At 43.6% G+C, this 16265-nt stretch overlaps 2 protein-coding genes across 5 annotated transcripts in view; one reads left to right on the top strand and one right to left on the bottom strand.

Annotated features, from left to right (window-relative positions):
- Nucleotides 1-637: 637 nt before the first annotated feature.
- On the bottom strand, nt 638-13498 carry LOC139419131 (arginase-2, mitochondrial-like). Of its 4 annotated transcripts, none has more exons than XR_011635382.1 (9): nt 13262-13498; nt 13084-13156; nt 8210-8384; nt 7798-7957; nt 7392-7486; nt 5148-5252; nt 4833-4969; nt 2261-3806; nt 638-2141 (listed from the first exon to the last, which is right to left on the bottom strand). XR_011635382.1 is itself a non-coding variant. In XM_071169087.1 (8 exons), the coding sequence occupies exons 1-8, from the start codon at nt 13370-13372 to the stop codon at nt 3619-3621; spliced, it is 1044 nt and encodes a 347-aa protein (XP_071025188.1). In that variant the 5' UTR covers nt 13373-13498; the 3' UTR covers nt 638-3618. The 4 variants fall into 4 exon arrangements, 1 of the variants encoding a protein (XP_071025188.1); XR_011635383.1 differs by having other exon boundaries at nt 638-1533; nt 2324-3806; XR_011635384.1 differs by having other exon boundaries at nt 638-1959; nt 2414-3806.
- Nucleotides 13499-14431: 933 nt separating this feature from the next.
- LOC139419133 (RNA-binding protein 25-like) overlaps nt 14432-16265 on the top strand; it is a 48026-nt gene continuing 46192 nt past the window's right edge. The window contains exons 1-4 of the mRNA XM_071169088.1: nt 14432-14572; nt 14933-15044; nt 15561-15610; nt 15719-15892. Of these exons, the coding sequence (XP_071025189.1) occupies nt 14951-15044; nt 15561-15610; nt 15719-15892 (318 nt within the window). The 5' untranslated portion in view covers nt 14432-14572; nt 14933-14950. The remainder of the gene's footprint in view (nt 14573-14932; nt 15045-15560; nt 15611-15718; nt 15893-16265) is intronic.

The raw sequence follows: 16265 nt of genomic DNA, 5'->3' as shown, positions 1-16265 counted from the left end.
TTTCCATTCAGCGTCACTCCCAGGGAAATATAGTTTAGAGATACAAACTAACTCCCTTTAATAAATATGAACACGAATGACTGTATTAAGGAAGTAATTCAAATACGGAGCTATAATGTATGCTCAAAATATTTGGCAAATGATATTATTTTATACTAATACAATTGCTCAGAGAAATATATTTTGTTTAGGGGAGAGTGGGGGTAAATTGAACCAAAGGTGTTAAGTTAAGCCCCCTTGAACCGTTCTCATCCGATGGGTTTTGAAGAGGCGGCAAGGATTTTTACCATGGTCTTCTCACGATTCCTTGTGTCCTTTACTTGAAATCCTCTCCTTGCTTCCTACTGAAGTTGAGAGAGAAATGCGGGGAGAGGACAGATGGAAAGACTATATAATGACAGTCTTTAGAGTATGTGATTATTCCAGAACATATCGGTGCCTTGTAGCCTCATGAAACCAGACTGGGCACACTGAACACTCCATATATAGACCTGGTTATATAAGACTGAACATTATATAATAGAGTAAAACCAACTAGATTTGCTCTGCCAGTCATAAAGCCACGCGTCTCCGCGGTAACTAGTAATGAACACACATCTCCGTGGTAACTAGTAATAAACACAGACTGACGTCGTTGTGGAAAGACTAAATTACTTTATTTAAAATACAGATTTAGTGGTCACATCAAAAGGCATGTTTTTACATTTAGTAAATAAAATAATATTACTTCACTCTTATCAGCATTTACCATATCCATTACGTACAGTACTTTTAACTGATATAAATTTACTGGAGAAAAGCGTTACCTAGTCATTTAAAACTGACAAATGTATAAACATACAGTAAATATATAAACATGGATTCATAAGTGATTATTCAATGTAAAACTACAAAACACAATACTTCTAATACAATGTGTCAAAACCACATCTGGTCCAAAAGTGCAAAAGCATCCCTACGACAACTCAACTGGCACAGCATCCCTACCAACTGGCACAGCATCCCTACCAACTGGCACAGCATCCCTACCAACTGGCACAGCATCCCTACCAACTGGCACAGCATCCCTACGACAACTCAACTGGCACAGCATCCCTATCAACTGGCACAGCATCCCTACCAACTGGCACAGCATCCCTACCAACTGGCACAGCATCCCTATCAACTGGCACAGCATCCCTACGACAACTCAACTGGCACAGCATCCCTACCAACTGGCACAGCATCCCTACGACAATTCAACTGGCACAGCATCCCTACGACAATTCAACTGGCACAGCATCCCTACCAACTGGCACAGCATCCCTACGACAACTCCACTGGCACAGCATCCCTATGGCAATTCAACTGGCACAGCATCCCTACCAACTGGCACAGCATCCCTACGACAACTCAACTGGCACAGCATCCCTACGACAACTCAACTGGCACAGCATCCCTACGACAACTTTAACTGGCACAGCATCCCTACGACAACTTCAACTGGCACAGCATCCCTACGACAACTCAACTGGCACAGCATCCCTACGACAACTTTAACTGGCACAGCATCCCTACGACAATTCAACTGGCACAGCATCCCTACGACAACTCAACTGGCACAGCATCCCTACGACAACTCAACTGGCACAGCATCCCTACGACAACTCAACTGGCACAGCATCCCTACGACAACTCAACTGGCACAGCATCCCTACGACAACTCAACTGGCACAGCATCCCTACGACAACTCAACTGGCACAGCATCCCTACGACAATTCAACTGGCACAGCATCCCTACGACAACTCAACTGGCACAGCATCCCTACGACAACTCAACTGGCACAGCATCCTTACGACAACTCAACTGGCACAGCATCCCTACGACAATTCAACTGGCACAGCATCCCTACGACAACTCAACTGGCACAGCATCCCTACGACAATTCAACTGGCACAGCATCCCTACGACAACTCAACTGGCACAGCATCCCTACGACAATTCAACTGGCACAGCATCCCTACGACAATTCAACTGGCACAGCATCCCTACGACAACTCAACTGGCACAGCATCCCTACGACAACTCAACTGGCACAGCATCCCTACGACAACTCAACTGGCACAGCATCCCTACGACAACTCAACTGGCACAGCATCCCTACGACAACTTTAACTGGCACAGCATCCCTACGACAACTTTAACTGGCACAGCATCCCTACGACAACTCAACTGGCACAGCATCCCTACGACAACTTTAACTGGCACAGCATCCCTACGACAACTCAACTGGCACAGCATCCCTACGACAACTTTAACTGGCACAGCATCCCTACGACAACTTTAACTGGCACAGCATCCCTACGACAACTCAACTGGCACAGCATCCCTACGACAACTCAACTGGCACAGCATCCCTACGACAACTCAACTGGCACAGCCACTTCGTATTTTAGCTGAGGTATATGTCCAAACCAAACAGTGTCTGGGGTAATAATAACAGTCTGCACCTAAACGTAGTTTTGAGGCAGTTTCATGCTTGTCGTTGTGTCCGGCTTCATACAACCCCATTACAGAACTGCAGGGTCAAGTCGTCAGCAACTAGCCGGCAGCAGGCGGCCTAGTGGTTAGAGCGTTGGACTAGCAACCGTAAAAGTTGCAAGTTCATATCCCCCGAGCTGACAAGGTACAAATCTGTCGTTCTGCCCCTGAACAAGGCAGTTAACCTAGGACGTCATTGAAAATAATAATTTGTTCTTAACTGACTTGCCTAGTTAAATAAAGTGTATGGCATACCGCTGATCACTATGTCTATGGCATACCGCTGATCACTATGTCTATGGCACACTGCTGATCACTATGTCTATGGCACACCGCTGATCACTATGTCTATGGCACACTGCTGATCACTATGTCTATGGCATACCGCTGATCACTATGTCTATGGCATACCGCTGATCACTATGTCTATGGCATACCACTGATCACTATGTCTATGGCACACTGCTGATCACTATGTCTATGGCACACTGCTGATCACTATGTCTATGGTATACCGCTGATCACAGTCAAATACAGTCAACATTTCCCTAGTGGAGCTAGGGAGGCTGTCTTTCCAAAGGCCAGGGAGACCAGCTGATCACATCAATTACAGTTGACATTTTAGATGAGAGCTTTCTATAGCCTGGGTACCAGTCTGTTTGTGTGACTATTTTGTGCGATTCCTTGTCCTGCCAAACAGATGATATGATAGCAAAGATCTGGGCCCAGGCTAAGTTTTTCAAGTCATCTTAGTAAATAAGGCGTATAAAGCCTTTAATTGGGCTTATTAGTTATTATAAGTTCAGTCATGATTGAAGTTTGACTGTCTGTTGGACAGGTTGCCATACAGCACCATACACACAGAAGATGTAACAAAACACTTTCCAACTACTGCATCAGTGTGTGTATGTAAAGTCTTTTAGAATTCAGGAATGCCAAGTGGTCACATGTTGAAAGTTCTTAGTCTTCTAGAAGCTGTGTGTTCCAGAAGCTGTGTGTTCCAGAAGCTGTGTGTTCCAGAAGCTGTGTGTTCCAGAAGCTGTGTGTTCTAGAAGCTGTGTGTTCTAGACGCTGTGTGTTCTAGAAGCTGTGTGTTCTAGAGCCGGAGCTGTTCCGTGTCCTCTTTAAGCGTTTGTGACTCCTGAGTGATGGGACCTCCCTCGCGGGTCTGCCCTAGGGCGGATGCGATGACGTCCACCGCCATGGAAGCAGTGCTCTCCACCGCCTCACGACTCGCCCCCAGGTCTGGGTTGACCTCAACAAGGTCCATCACTGACAACAACCCTGGAGATTAAACACAATCTATTAGTTTCAGTTCCTTTGGTAGAACGTTGCAGACAGAAATCAGAAATTTTACTTCAAACAAAGAAACTGGACGTCGAACAATGTTTCAGATCGAAATGTTACTTCCTAGACAACGTTTATATTCTCATCGTACCACAAGTATAAATATAATAAAGGTTACGTACCCACTATTCTCATCCTACCAAGAGTCGGCCATAACCTAGAGGAACTAAATCAAACATTCTAAACTCCTTGCACACAGAACTCCCAGCTGGTGATATAACCGAGTAGAACAATCCTTCTACACCAGACTGACAACATTACCTACATCCTTCATCCACAGAACACCCAGCTGGTGAAATAACGGAGTAGAACAATCCTTCATTCCTACTTGAAGAAACTTCTCCAAGTTTAACGACAGACCTTCCCTCCTTATTTCTTCTGAATGTGTTTGTGTGACAGTTTCTTTGTTTGAAGTAAAAATTTCTGATCATTATCCATGTATTTCAGTGTCTATGTGTAACAGTTTAGACCTTACGTCCGTCCCCTCTCCCCGACCCGGGCGCGAACCAGGGACGCTCTGCACAAGTCAACAGTCACCCCTCGAAGCATCGTTACCCATCGCTCCACAAAAGCCGCGGCCCTTGCAGAGCAAAGGGGGAACCACTACTTCAAGGTCTCAGAGCGAGTGACGTCACCGATTGAAATGCTATTAGCGCGCACCACCGCTAACTAGCTAGCAATTTCACATCGGCTACGTATGGCTGCCATGTGAATATATATATTTTTTAAACTCCCTCTTCTCAAAACAGAATAATTATAGCCCTAACATACCTGTGTTGTGGATCATTATAGCCCTAACATACCTGTGTTGTGGATCATTATAGCCCTAACATACCTGTGTTGTGGATCATTATAGCCCTAACATACCTGTGTTGTGGATCATTATAGCCCTAACATACCTGTGTTGTGGATCATTATAGCCCTAACATACCTGTGTTGTGGATCATTATAGCCCTAACATACCTGTGTTGTGGATCTCCTCTGTGATCCAGATTCCTTCTCTGTAGGTCAGTCCTCCGTTCACTGGTGTTCCTGTGGCGGGGGCCAAAGACGGGTCCATCGCATCAATGTCAAAACTCAGATGGATCGGCCGCTGCTTCCTGTTGGACAAGAGAAGAAAACGGGTTCGGAATACAGTTCGGCGAATCAACTTTCAACTCAAATTCAACTGTCAACTGAATGCATCCAAATTGTCAACTAAATACATCCAAACGATCAACCACAATGGCTAAATACATCCAAACTATCGACCACAATGGTATGGTGTAATTAAATGACCTTGACAAGAGGTGGTGGAAAGTGACTTCCATGACTCTCTGGATGCCGAGCCTGTCGATGTCTCTCATTGTGAAGTACTGGACACCCAAGTCCTTCAGGATGTCGCTGTGAGGAGAAAGGAGAGTAGAATGTCATTAGTATCATGTCTGGAAGTATATTTGGATGTAAATAAAAAATAAGTCAATTCATATTTGAGTCAGTTAGCAGACAATCTTATCCAGATCAACTTTACTATCAGAATACAGAAACACAAAGACGAAACCAAGTGACTGTGGTTTACCTGTGGTATGACTGGTATGTGGTTGTCCCACCTAGCTACCTTAAGTTGAATGCACTGTGAGTCACTCTGGATAAGAGTATCTGCTAATGACTAAAATGTAATGGAAGTGTATACTACTGCTACAATACACTACAGCTATAAGTTTGTTTGTTTGTTTATTTGCATTGTTTGTAACTTATTATTTTTTTAAACTTATTTTGTACATAATTTTGCCACTACCGTCTCTTATGACCGAAAATAACTTCTAGACATCAGGACTGCGATTACTCAGCATGGACTAGCAGAATCATTTTTTGCCTTTAATGAGTCTGACGAGCCCGACGCGAACAATATACTGCTTTCTCGGGAACAGGCCCAGATCCCCGTGATTTGCGTGAAGAGGAGGAAGAGAAAAAGGGGCAAGAAGGCAGGCTGCCATCTGAGAATTCCTAGGCGATTGAATAAACCGCCACTTCCTTCCATTCTGCTAGCAAACGTTCAATCTTTGGAGAATAAAATAGAAGACCTACGTGGAAGATTAAACTACCAACGGGACATTCAAAACTGTAATATCTTATGCTTCACAGAGTCGTGGCTGAACGACGACATTATCAACATACAGCTAGCTGGCTGTTATACACTGTCTCGGCAGGATAGAACAGCGGCGTCTGGTTAGACAAGGTGCGGCGGACTATGTATTTTTGTAAATAACAGCTGGTGCACGATATCTAAGGAAGTCTCGAGCTATTGCTCACCTGAGGTAGAGTTTCTCATGATAAGCTTTAGACCACACTATCTACCTAGAGAGAGTTTTCATCTGTGTTTTTTGTAGCTGTCTACATACCACCACAGACTGAGGTTGGCACTAAGACAGCATTGAATGAGCTGTATTCCGCCATAAGCAAACAAGAAAACGCCCATCCAGAGGCGGCAAACCATCATTGACTACAGCTCAGCGTTCTACACCATAGTGCCCTCAAAGCTCATAAATAAGCTAATGATTTTGGGACTAAACACCTCCCTCTACAACTGGATCCTGGACTTCCTGACGAGCCGCCCCCAGGTGGTAAGGGTAGGTAACAACACATCCGCCACGCTGATCCTCAACACAGGGGAACCCTCAGGGGTGCGTGCCCAGTCCCCTCCTGTACTCCCTGTTCACTCATGACTGCACAGCCAGGCACGACTCCAACACCATCATTAAGTTTGCAGACGACACAACAGCCTTATCACAGACAACGACGAGACAGCCTATAGAGAGGAGGTCAGAAACCTGGCAGTGTGTTGCCAGGACAACAACCTCTCCCTCAACGTGATCAAGACAAAGCAGATGATTGTGGACTACAGGAAAAGGAGGACCGAGCACGCCCCCATTCTCATCGACAGGGCTGCAGTTGAGCAGGTTGAGAGCTTCAAGTTCCTTGGTGTCCACATCACCAACAAACTATCATGGTCCAAGCACACCAAGACAGTCTTGAAGAGGGCACGACAAAATCTATTCCCCCTCAGGAAACTGAAAATATTTGGCATGGGTCCTCAGATCCTCAAAAGGTTCTACAGCTGCACCATCGAGAGCATTCTGACAGGTTGACTATTTTCATCCCCCCCCCCCTTATTTTACACCACTGCTGCTCTCTGTTATCATCTATGCATAGTCACTTTAATAACTCTACCTACATGTACATATTATCTCAACTAACCGGTGCCCCCGCACATTGACTCTGTACTGGTACAACCCTGTCTATAGTCTCACTATTGTTATTTTACTGCTGCTCTTTAATTACTTGTTACTTTTATCTCTTATTCTTATCTGTATTTTATTTAAACTGCATTGTTGGTTAGGGGCTTTTCAGAAATCATTTCACTGTACGGTCTACACCTGTTGTAATCGGCTATACTACTATACTACTACTTAAACCAAGGGTTTAACTGTGTGTTATAATCCAGATTATTGTACTTAGTAGTGTACAGAGAAGTGTACTTACTACTCTCCCGGGTCTACGTCTCTCAGGCCAATGTAGACCAGGTCTTTAGCCGACAGGAAGGGCTTCACCCAGGAGAACCCTGGGAGCTCTGGCATCTACAGACAACAATAACAAGGAGGTGAGTATCAGGGCAGAGGAGTTTTACTGTCGTAAAGTGTAGCATTGTTGTAGTGAGAATATATCCTGCTCCCAGAACATGACATGCCAATAGGAGTAGGTTATACAGCACAAACAGATCTGGGAACAGGCTTGTCCTGAGACATGGCTGTAGACTCCTATGGTATCTAAAAGAAGGTTATGCAGCACAAACAGATCTGGGACCAGGCAGATAGTTATAATAGTCTACAGGCATGTCTCAGGGGAAGAACCAGGCTAGTGAGAATGCCCCAAGGCCCCGTTCTCTGACCTTGTTCTGCAGCTCTTTGAGCATGAAGGCCACCGACTGTCCGTGGAGGTTGCCTGAGGGAGAGGTGAAGGGCGTGTTTATGTCAGCGTGGGCGTCGACCCAGATCAGACACAGGTCAGGACACTGCTTGGCGTGGCCTTCCACTGAACCAATGGCTAGGCTGCGAGGAGAGAGATCAGGAAGTGAGTTAGTATCCAATCACCATTATTCGACCCTCCTTGGGAACACTGACCTATATGTTGTCCCTATCATAAAGAAGCTGCTTACCCAGTTTACTCTCGCTGTGTCTAGGGTCCTAAGCCTAATACTTCATTTCCTAACACTGTCAACGTTGACAGTTCTATAAGTCGCTGTTGCTAAAATAACCACAGTGTTCTCCGAGAACATGAAGGGTTGTTGTTCTGATGTGTACCTGTGGTCTCCTCCCAGCATGATGGTAGTGTGTCCGGCTCCCACCGCGTTGCTGACGGCCCCTGACAGCAGTTTGTTAGCTCTGCCCACAGTGCGAGGGAAGGGGACGTGCATGTAGGGCTCGTCCTTCTCCAGATACTGGAAGCTCAGGTCTCCGAAGTCATGCACTGGGTAATCTGCACAATGAAATCACATAAATGTCTGATGAAGAAATTAAAGTTATTTTTTATATTCATTATTGTTTTTAAAAAATAAAAACTGGATTAATTTAACAGCAAATGGAGGAACATTGTTCATGGCTAAGTGCATAACTGATGGATTCCTGAGACCTAGAAGGATCTAGATCCCAGATCGAGAAACAGGCCTTGGCTTTTCTGGGTTTGTTGGACGGACGCTGCTTTCAGAGCTTGTTGTGTTGAAGGGAAGTGAGTTTGTGGCCCAGACGGTTGTGGCAGAATTTTCACTGTCACATTAAGCTACACACACACATACATACATATATACTTACATACATATATACACATATACAGTTGAAGTCTGAGGTTTTTCAACCACTCCACACATTTCTTATTAACAAACTATAGTTTTGGCAAGTCGGTTAGGACATCTACTTTGTGCATGACACAAGTCATTTTTTCCAACAATTGTTTACAGACAGATTATTTCAATTCCAGTGGGTCAGAAGTTTACATACACTAAGTTGACTGTGCCTTAAACCAGCTTGGAAAATTCCAGAAAATTATGTCATGGCTTTAGAAGCTTCTGATAGGCTGAGTCAATTGGAGGTGTACCTGTGGATGTATTTCAAGGCCTACCTTCAAACTCAGTGACTCTTTGCTTGACATCATGGGAAAATCAAAAGAAATCAGCCAAGACCTCAGAAAAAAATTGTAGACCTCCACAAGTCTGGTTCCTACTTCGGAGCAATTTCTAAACGCCTGAAGGTACAAACAATAGTACGCAAGTATAAACACGATGGGACCAAGCAGCCGTCATACCGCTCAGGAAGGAGACGTGTTCTGTCTCCTAGAGATGAACATACTTTGGTGTGAAAAGTGCAAATCAATCCCAGAACAACAGCAAATGACCTTGTGAAGATGCTGAGGAAACAGGTACAAAGTATCTATATCCACAGTAAAACGAGTCCTATTTCGACATAACCTGAAAGGCCGCTCAGCAAGAAAGAAGCCACTGCTACAAAACCGCCATAAAAATGCCAGACTTCGGTTTGCAACTACACATGGGGACAAAGATCGTACTTTTTAGAAAAATGTCCTCTGGTCTGATGAAACAAAAATGGAAAAGTTTGGCCTTAATGACCATCGTTATGTTTGGAGGAAAAAGGGGGAGGCTTGCAAGCCGAAGAACACCATCCCAACCGTGAAGCACGGGGGTAGCAGCATCATGTTGTGGGGGTGCTTTGCTGCAGAGGGGACTGGTACACTTTACAAAATAGATGGCATCACGAGGCAGGAAAATTATGTGGATATATTGAAGCAACATCTCAAGATATCAGTCAGGAGTTAAATCTTGGTCGCAAATGGGTCTTCCAAATGGACAATGACCCCAAGCATACTTCCAACGTTGTGGCAAAATGGCTTAAGGACAACAAAGTCAAGGTTTTGGAGTGGCCATCACAAAGCCCTGACCTCAATCCTATAGAACATTTGTGGGCAGAACTGAAAAAGCGTGTGCGAGCAAGGAGGCCTAGAAACCTGACTCAGTTACACCAGCTCTGTCAGGAGGAATGGGCCAAAATTCACCCAACTTATTGTGGGAAGCTTGTGGAAGGCTACCCGAAACTTTTGAGCCAAGTTAAAGAATTTAAAGGCAATGCTACCAAATACTAATTGAGTGTATGTAAACCTCTGACCCACTGGGAATGTGATGAAAGAAATAAAAGCTGAAATAAATAATTCTCTACTATTATTCTGACATTTCACATTCTTAAACTAACGTGATCCTAACAGACCTAAGACAGGCAATTCATTTTTAATAGGATGAAATGTCAGGAATTTTGAAAAACGGAGTTTAAATGAATTTGGCTAAGGTGCATGTAAACTTCTGACTTCAACTGTATATATATATTTTTTACCTTTATTTAACTAGGCAAGTCAGTTAAGAACAAATTCTTAGTTACAATGACGGCCTACAGGGGAACAGTAGGTTAACTGCCTTGCTCAGGGGAAGAACGATAGATTTTTACCTTGTCAGCTCAGGGATTCGATCCAGCAACCTTTCGGGTTACTGGCCCAACTCTCTAACCACTAGGTTACTCGCCACCCCAAAGGGTCTTTCTCCAGGCTCTGATGTCCAACCCCCTCTACCCTTGCTCTCTTTACACCCCCTCCCCCTCTCATAGCATCTCTGATTGCCCGAGACGGAGTCATTCAAGCTGTAGCTGGAACCCCTGTATGTCTGACTGGGCACTACTTTCCACGTGTCCCATTTCCCATGTGTGTCCTCTCAGGTTTCTCCAAGACAAGATCACCTCCCTGCTACCACTGCTACGGTTGCGACGAAATTGAGTTGCAATGCACCCCAATCTACTAGTATCGGCACCTCGGACTAATGACTTACGAGTTGAAGTAAACAAGGGATTTGAAACAACATCTGTGGGTGACAATATTCCACTGGATTGGTGGGTGTAGAGTTACTTTGCTGATCAAGACCAATGTGGTACCTCGTTATGTCTAACACACCCCCATGTTACCATCTTAGACCGCTGGACAGGAATAGCTGAATCCTGTACTCGGGAGGGGGTGGGGGGGGGGCATCTCTGTTCATGCAATCATGATCTAATACAGTATGTATTTACACTTGACACAACGTCAGTGATATTCAATGCAGTTCAAAGGGATGTTTCCCCATCTTGAAAAGTGCACAATGACTGAACATCTCAGTCTTCAATGACTGAACATCTCAGTCTTCAATGACTGAACATCTCAGTCTTCAATGACTGAACATCTCAGTCTTCAATGACTGAACATCTCAGTCTTCAATGACTGAACATCTCAGTCTTCAATGACTGAACATCTCAGTCTTCAATGACTGAACATCTCAGTCTTCTAGATATTAAAAGGAGGATTTTCATTTTTTAGTCTCCTTGTTGCCAAATTAGCATCAGAAAAAAAGTTAATTTACTTTTCATGCTTTTTGTTTTTAATAAACGTCTCATCTCAGCAGTTTAAGTCCCCCTTTTTCAAACAACTGAAATAGCACTATATTACATAGCAAGTGAATGATTTTACAAGAGATCATGAGTCATATCAACAAGGCACGTGCTTGGACACAGCAGGAGATGAACAGAGCATTGTTCTCAAAGATTGACTAAAGGCCTTAAGGATGAGTAAACCGGAACATTTTCTTCCCAATGAGCTGCAAGTTACAACAGAGGTCACAAATACTTATAAATGTACCAGTAGTCTGGGCTCATATAAAACTAAAAATAAAAGCACTTAAATGCCATAAAATCCACTTGGATTCGTGTATTTAAAAATGTTGGTGTTTCTTATGGGGTTTGATGTCTTGTTAAAAGTATGCCAGTGGTCCACATCCGACAACAGAGAGAGAGAGAGAAAACACACCATCTAAAGATAGGCTTCTCATATTACACCACAGACCGTCTCTGGGAATGGTTGACTGGGTGGGACGGTTGATTGGGTAACTGCCCAAAAAAAAAGCACCATGAGTGCAAGCTGTTGATCTGTCCCACAGCTGAGTGCTCAGGGATGAGATGAAGCTAAGATTACAGGAAATGACTTGCACATTCCAGAACTGAACCTGGCGTTCTCTACACTGGAACATTTGTGTCTCACTTAAACGTTTACACTCAACTAGGCTTGCTGCACTTCATTCAGCTGTGTTGTGTGTGCTGAGAATTTGCCATTCTCTGGGACATCATAGGACTCGCTATTTATGACCTGACAATAATCCCATTGGTTAAGAAGTGGAATCATCTTGTCTGAGGAAATGAATGAGCCTCTGCTAAGACCCGGTCCATATAGTGTCCTTAGGCAGACAAGTAGCCTCACACATGGACAATGTTCTACGATTTACCAATTTACTGCTCTACTGTTTTGCTGAGAAAAACTCGTTCTGTGTGGCCTAGCCTAGCCTGTGTAGATTATTTTATCTTTTCACAATTAAGATCTGACCCTTTTAATTATTTAATTATTAAGTATTTGGAAGTGTAAGAATATTGTCTGAGGCAATTTGTGACCATGGTTTACTCTGGATTGGAACACAGTCTGTATATTACCAAAGACATTAACGTTACAGTATGCAGTCACGTGGAGCCGGATGGGTGATATAATCTCACTGTTAGGTTTACACAAACTTTTTTCGTTTCATCTTTCAAACATTCAAGACAGCGATAGGGCCTCCAATTAATCTATTATAGTCGCGAGCGTACAAAGGGAGAGCTGTAGTCCTACATGGGAGGAGAGAGTTCGCTTTTTCGGGGAAGGTTCTGTATGTGCGTAAGGCGTGACGACAGCAGAGACTTGCTCATTCTTTCTCGCCCATGTGGCCCAATAAAACCGCTCTTTTACCGTTTTATTTACGAGATAATAATCGTTTTAGATTAAAAATAAATAAATACATCTGTTTAGATCGCCAGCATTCAAGGTCTAAACAATATCCTAAATATGATTGTTTTCTTTGTTTGGCAACATTAGCTTAGACCCATTTATTGTAACAGACTGATGTAATACATAATGCTTTTACTTCCCGTAATAGAAGGAAAAGAGGAAGCAGCTCTCACATTAAACATTAACCTATTTCAAGGTTAGAATACGTTTTATACACAATTATTTTAATCCACCAGTACATTTCTAAGTTTGTTTTATAATTTTAAGATTTTCCATCACTTACCCAGATGTGAAAGTCTCTCGATCAGACCAGCATCTCTGATGGCTTTGGGTCCATTTTCCACCCCTCCCCTTTTCTAAAAGAAAAAACGACAACGTTCAATAATTCTGGTAAACGAAATAGCCCAATCAAATAATCATTAAATAAATTAATCCTAATAGTATATGAGCTTTTTCCTTACCTGTCCTTTTGAGAATGGTGCTCCTAAAACAGCCACAGAATGCGCTCTGCTCTGACAGGTATTGTTGAGTTGCGTCCGTAGGAGACGACACAGTGGCCCTCTTAAAGTCATGTTTAAATCCTATTTAATTTATCCGTTAACTTCAAAATAATTGATAACAGCCGTTTAACGACCAAGGCTGCGATTCAAAAGGTCTTCTGTAAGATCCCCCCCTCTCTCTTATGATGTTGATGCTCTACCGGGGGCTGGTCTTATGCTCCCCTTTGATCTCATTAATATTCATGAGAGGATGCCAAGAGCACGATCAACTGAAATGTGTAATCCTTCATTTGTTTCTAAGCATCACTGGGCAGTATAATTATAATTATTATTATTTTTAAACCACAAATCATGATTGAACCTTTATTTAATTAGGCACGTCAGTTAATTAAGAACAAATTATTATTTACAATGACGGCCTACACAGGACAAACCTCATTGGGGAACGTGCGTCAATACCGCATGCCACACCTTCGCACAAGCCAATGAGATGAGTCCAATAGATGGGTTTGTTCCGAAGGAGTGTCTTGTGTTTCTGAAACGCACCCATGATCCCGCAATTTCGCAGGGGCGGAAATTTCCACCAACACAGCAAACTGCGGTTGACAAACATGTTGCTTGACCTCGATGTCTGCTTTCCATAGTTGTGAAAAACATATTAGATATCAGTCTGTACCCTCTGTTTACTTACAGTGGAGTGCGACCGATTGACCATATACCAATTTGCTCTTTCAATAAGCCAGTTTTTTTTTTGGGGGGGGGGGGGGGGGGCTAGGATAGGCTTATTAAAGTAGCAAATAGGTATATTTTTATTATGGGCTATACAGTAAAAGTCAACCATTGTTTTATTTTGTGGAAATACAATAATTTAGATGAATTGTGTTGTTGTTATTGAAGAACATAATGTAACAGAACGTTGCCCATGGGTACAGCTTCTCATCACCTAAACACAGTGGTTTGTGTCTGTTCCGTTGACATGTTATGGAGCAAAAACATGAAAAAAACTAAACGGGGGTATTTTGGACCGGTATGTACCCCTGTCGCCCCCAAGTGTTGAAAAATTGTAAACTTTTTAATTTATGTTTCAATGGCATATCCCATAATGCATTGCAAAAAACACAGGTCCTTGTTAGAGGCATAACGTAGCTAGCAAGTTAGCTATTGAAAGACCGATCAAATATCGTTCATATAGTAATTTAGACTGACTTATATGAAAACAGATATAATACGTTGATTACAAGAGTACATTGTGTGCACGACGCCTGTTTTCAGGTATGTTAACACTAAACTATTTTAGTATATAGTCCATAACGTTAGCTAGCTAGCTAACTTGCGTGGTAGCGGTGGTATCTACCAGCCAGCAGGGAATGTGAACTAGCAGGGAATGTGAAATCAATGTTGTTGTATTGATTAGCTAACCAGCCAGTATGTAGAATTTAACCTTCTATGTGGAATGTTTAAATGCATGGCTTTTTTTTTAGGTTGTGTAGGCTAACCAAATACCTAAGGATAGCAGTAACATAAGCTAGCCGGTATAGCCAGCCTAGCTAGTTTATCCCCGCAGGCCAGAATCTATCCATGGGTACCCCCATGGTAGTCCCTAAACCTGTGCGTCTCTTCTTGTTCCCCCAGGTCACTCCACCTCCCAAGATGTCGTACCCCCCTCACCTAAACCGCCTCCCCCAGTTGCCCCCCGGGATTCGCCCTCCCCACTTCGCAGGGTTCCCCCAGGGAGTCCCAGCAGGTGGGTTAAAGTCTAGTAGAGCTGGGCAATATGGACAAATATCCATAGCGCAAATAATTGCCTGAATTGATGCGATAACGATACATGGAACGTTTATAACATTAATGTGCACCACCGTAAAAAATAATAATATATATTTCAAACAACTAGTTTGTTGTAGTCATTTTTATTTATTTTACCTTTATTTAACTAGGCAAGTCAGTTAAGAACAAATTCGTATTTTTCAATGACGGCCTAAGAACAGTGGGTTAACTGCCTTGTTCAGGGGCAGAGCAACAGATTTGTACCTTGTCAGCTCGGGGGTTTGAACTTGCAACCTTCCGGTTACTAGTCCAACGCTCTAACCACTACCGCCCCTCATCAATTGTCCCATTAACAATCACCCATATTAGCAAACATATTTCATTAAATATCAGAACATTCTTCGTCCACTTTAAGGGATATTGACATTCAGCTCTACCGAGGGGAGAGTTTGAAGGTGATAGATTATGATGATGTCTCTCGGTTTTCTTCCAGGTACACCCATGATTCCAGTCCACATGGGGATAATGACCTCTGCACCTACGGTGAGCTTGAACTGTTATTAACACACACACACACACACAGGTATACGTTCATCACACTGGCTGGCAGACAACTCTATTTCCTAATGTGTGTATTGTGTTGTAATGCAGGTCCTGGTTCCTACCACAGTGTCTATGGTCCAGAAGCCTCCTGCTCAGAGGAAAGAGCTGAACCCAGTCAGAGCCAAGGAGAACCAGGAGGGGGGAAGTGGTCCCACCACCACAGTGTTTGTAGGGAACATCTCCGAGAAGGCTTCAGACATGCTGGTCAGACAGCTGCTAGCGGTAAGCAAGCCTGGGATTGGAAACACGGGTTAGAATTTTATATAGAAATAATACTTTTGTTCAGCTTAACCAAGTCTCACACACGGGGGTTAAAGCTCTCAGTCACACAGAGGGGGGGGTGTGGAGATCACACAGAGGGGGGGTGTGGAGATCACACACGGGGGTTAAAGCTCTCAGTCACTGTGACGGATTTCCGTCATATGGATTCTGGAGAGGTCGTTTTTGAGATCACACAGAGGGGGGGTGTGGAGATCACACAGAGGGGGGGTGTGGAGATCACACAGAGGGGGGTGTGGAGATCACACAGAGGGGGGTGTGGAGATCACACAGAGGGGGGGGGTGTGGAGATCACACAGAGGGGGGTGTGGAGATC

Source organism: Oncorhynchus clarkii, chromosome 10, assembly GCF_045791955.1.
Source record: "Oncorhynchus clarkii lewisi isolate Uvic-CL-2024 chromosome 10, UVic_Ocla_1.0, whole genome shotgun sequence".
Taxonomy (NCBI): Eukaryota; Metazoa; Chordata; class Actinopteri; order Salmoniformes; family Salmonidae; genus Oncorhynchus; species Oncorhynchus clarkii.
This window is presented reverse-complemented; position numbering and strand designations above follow the sequence as displayed.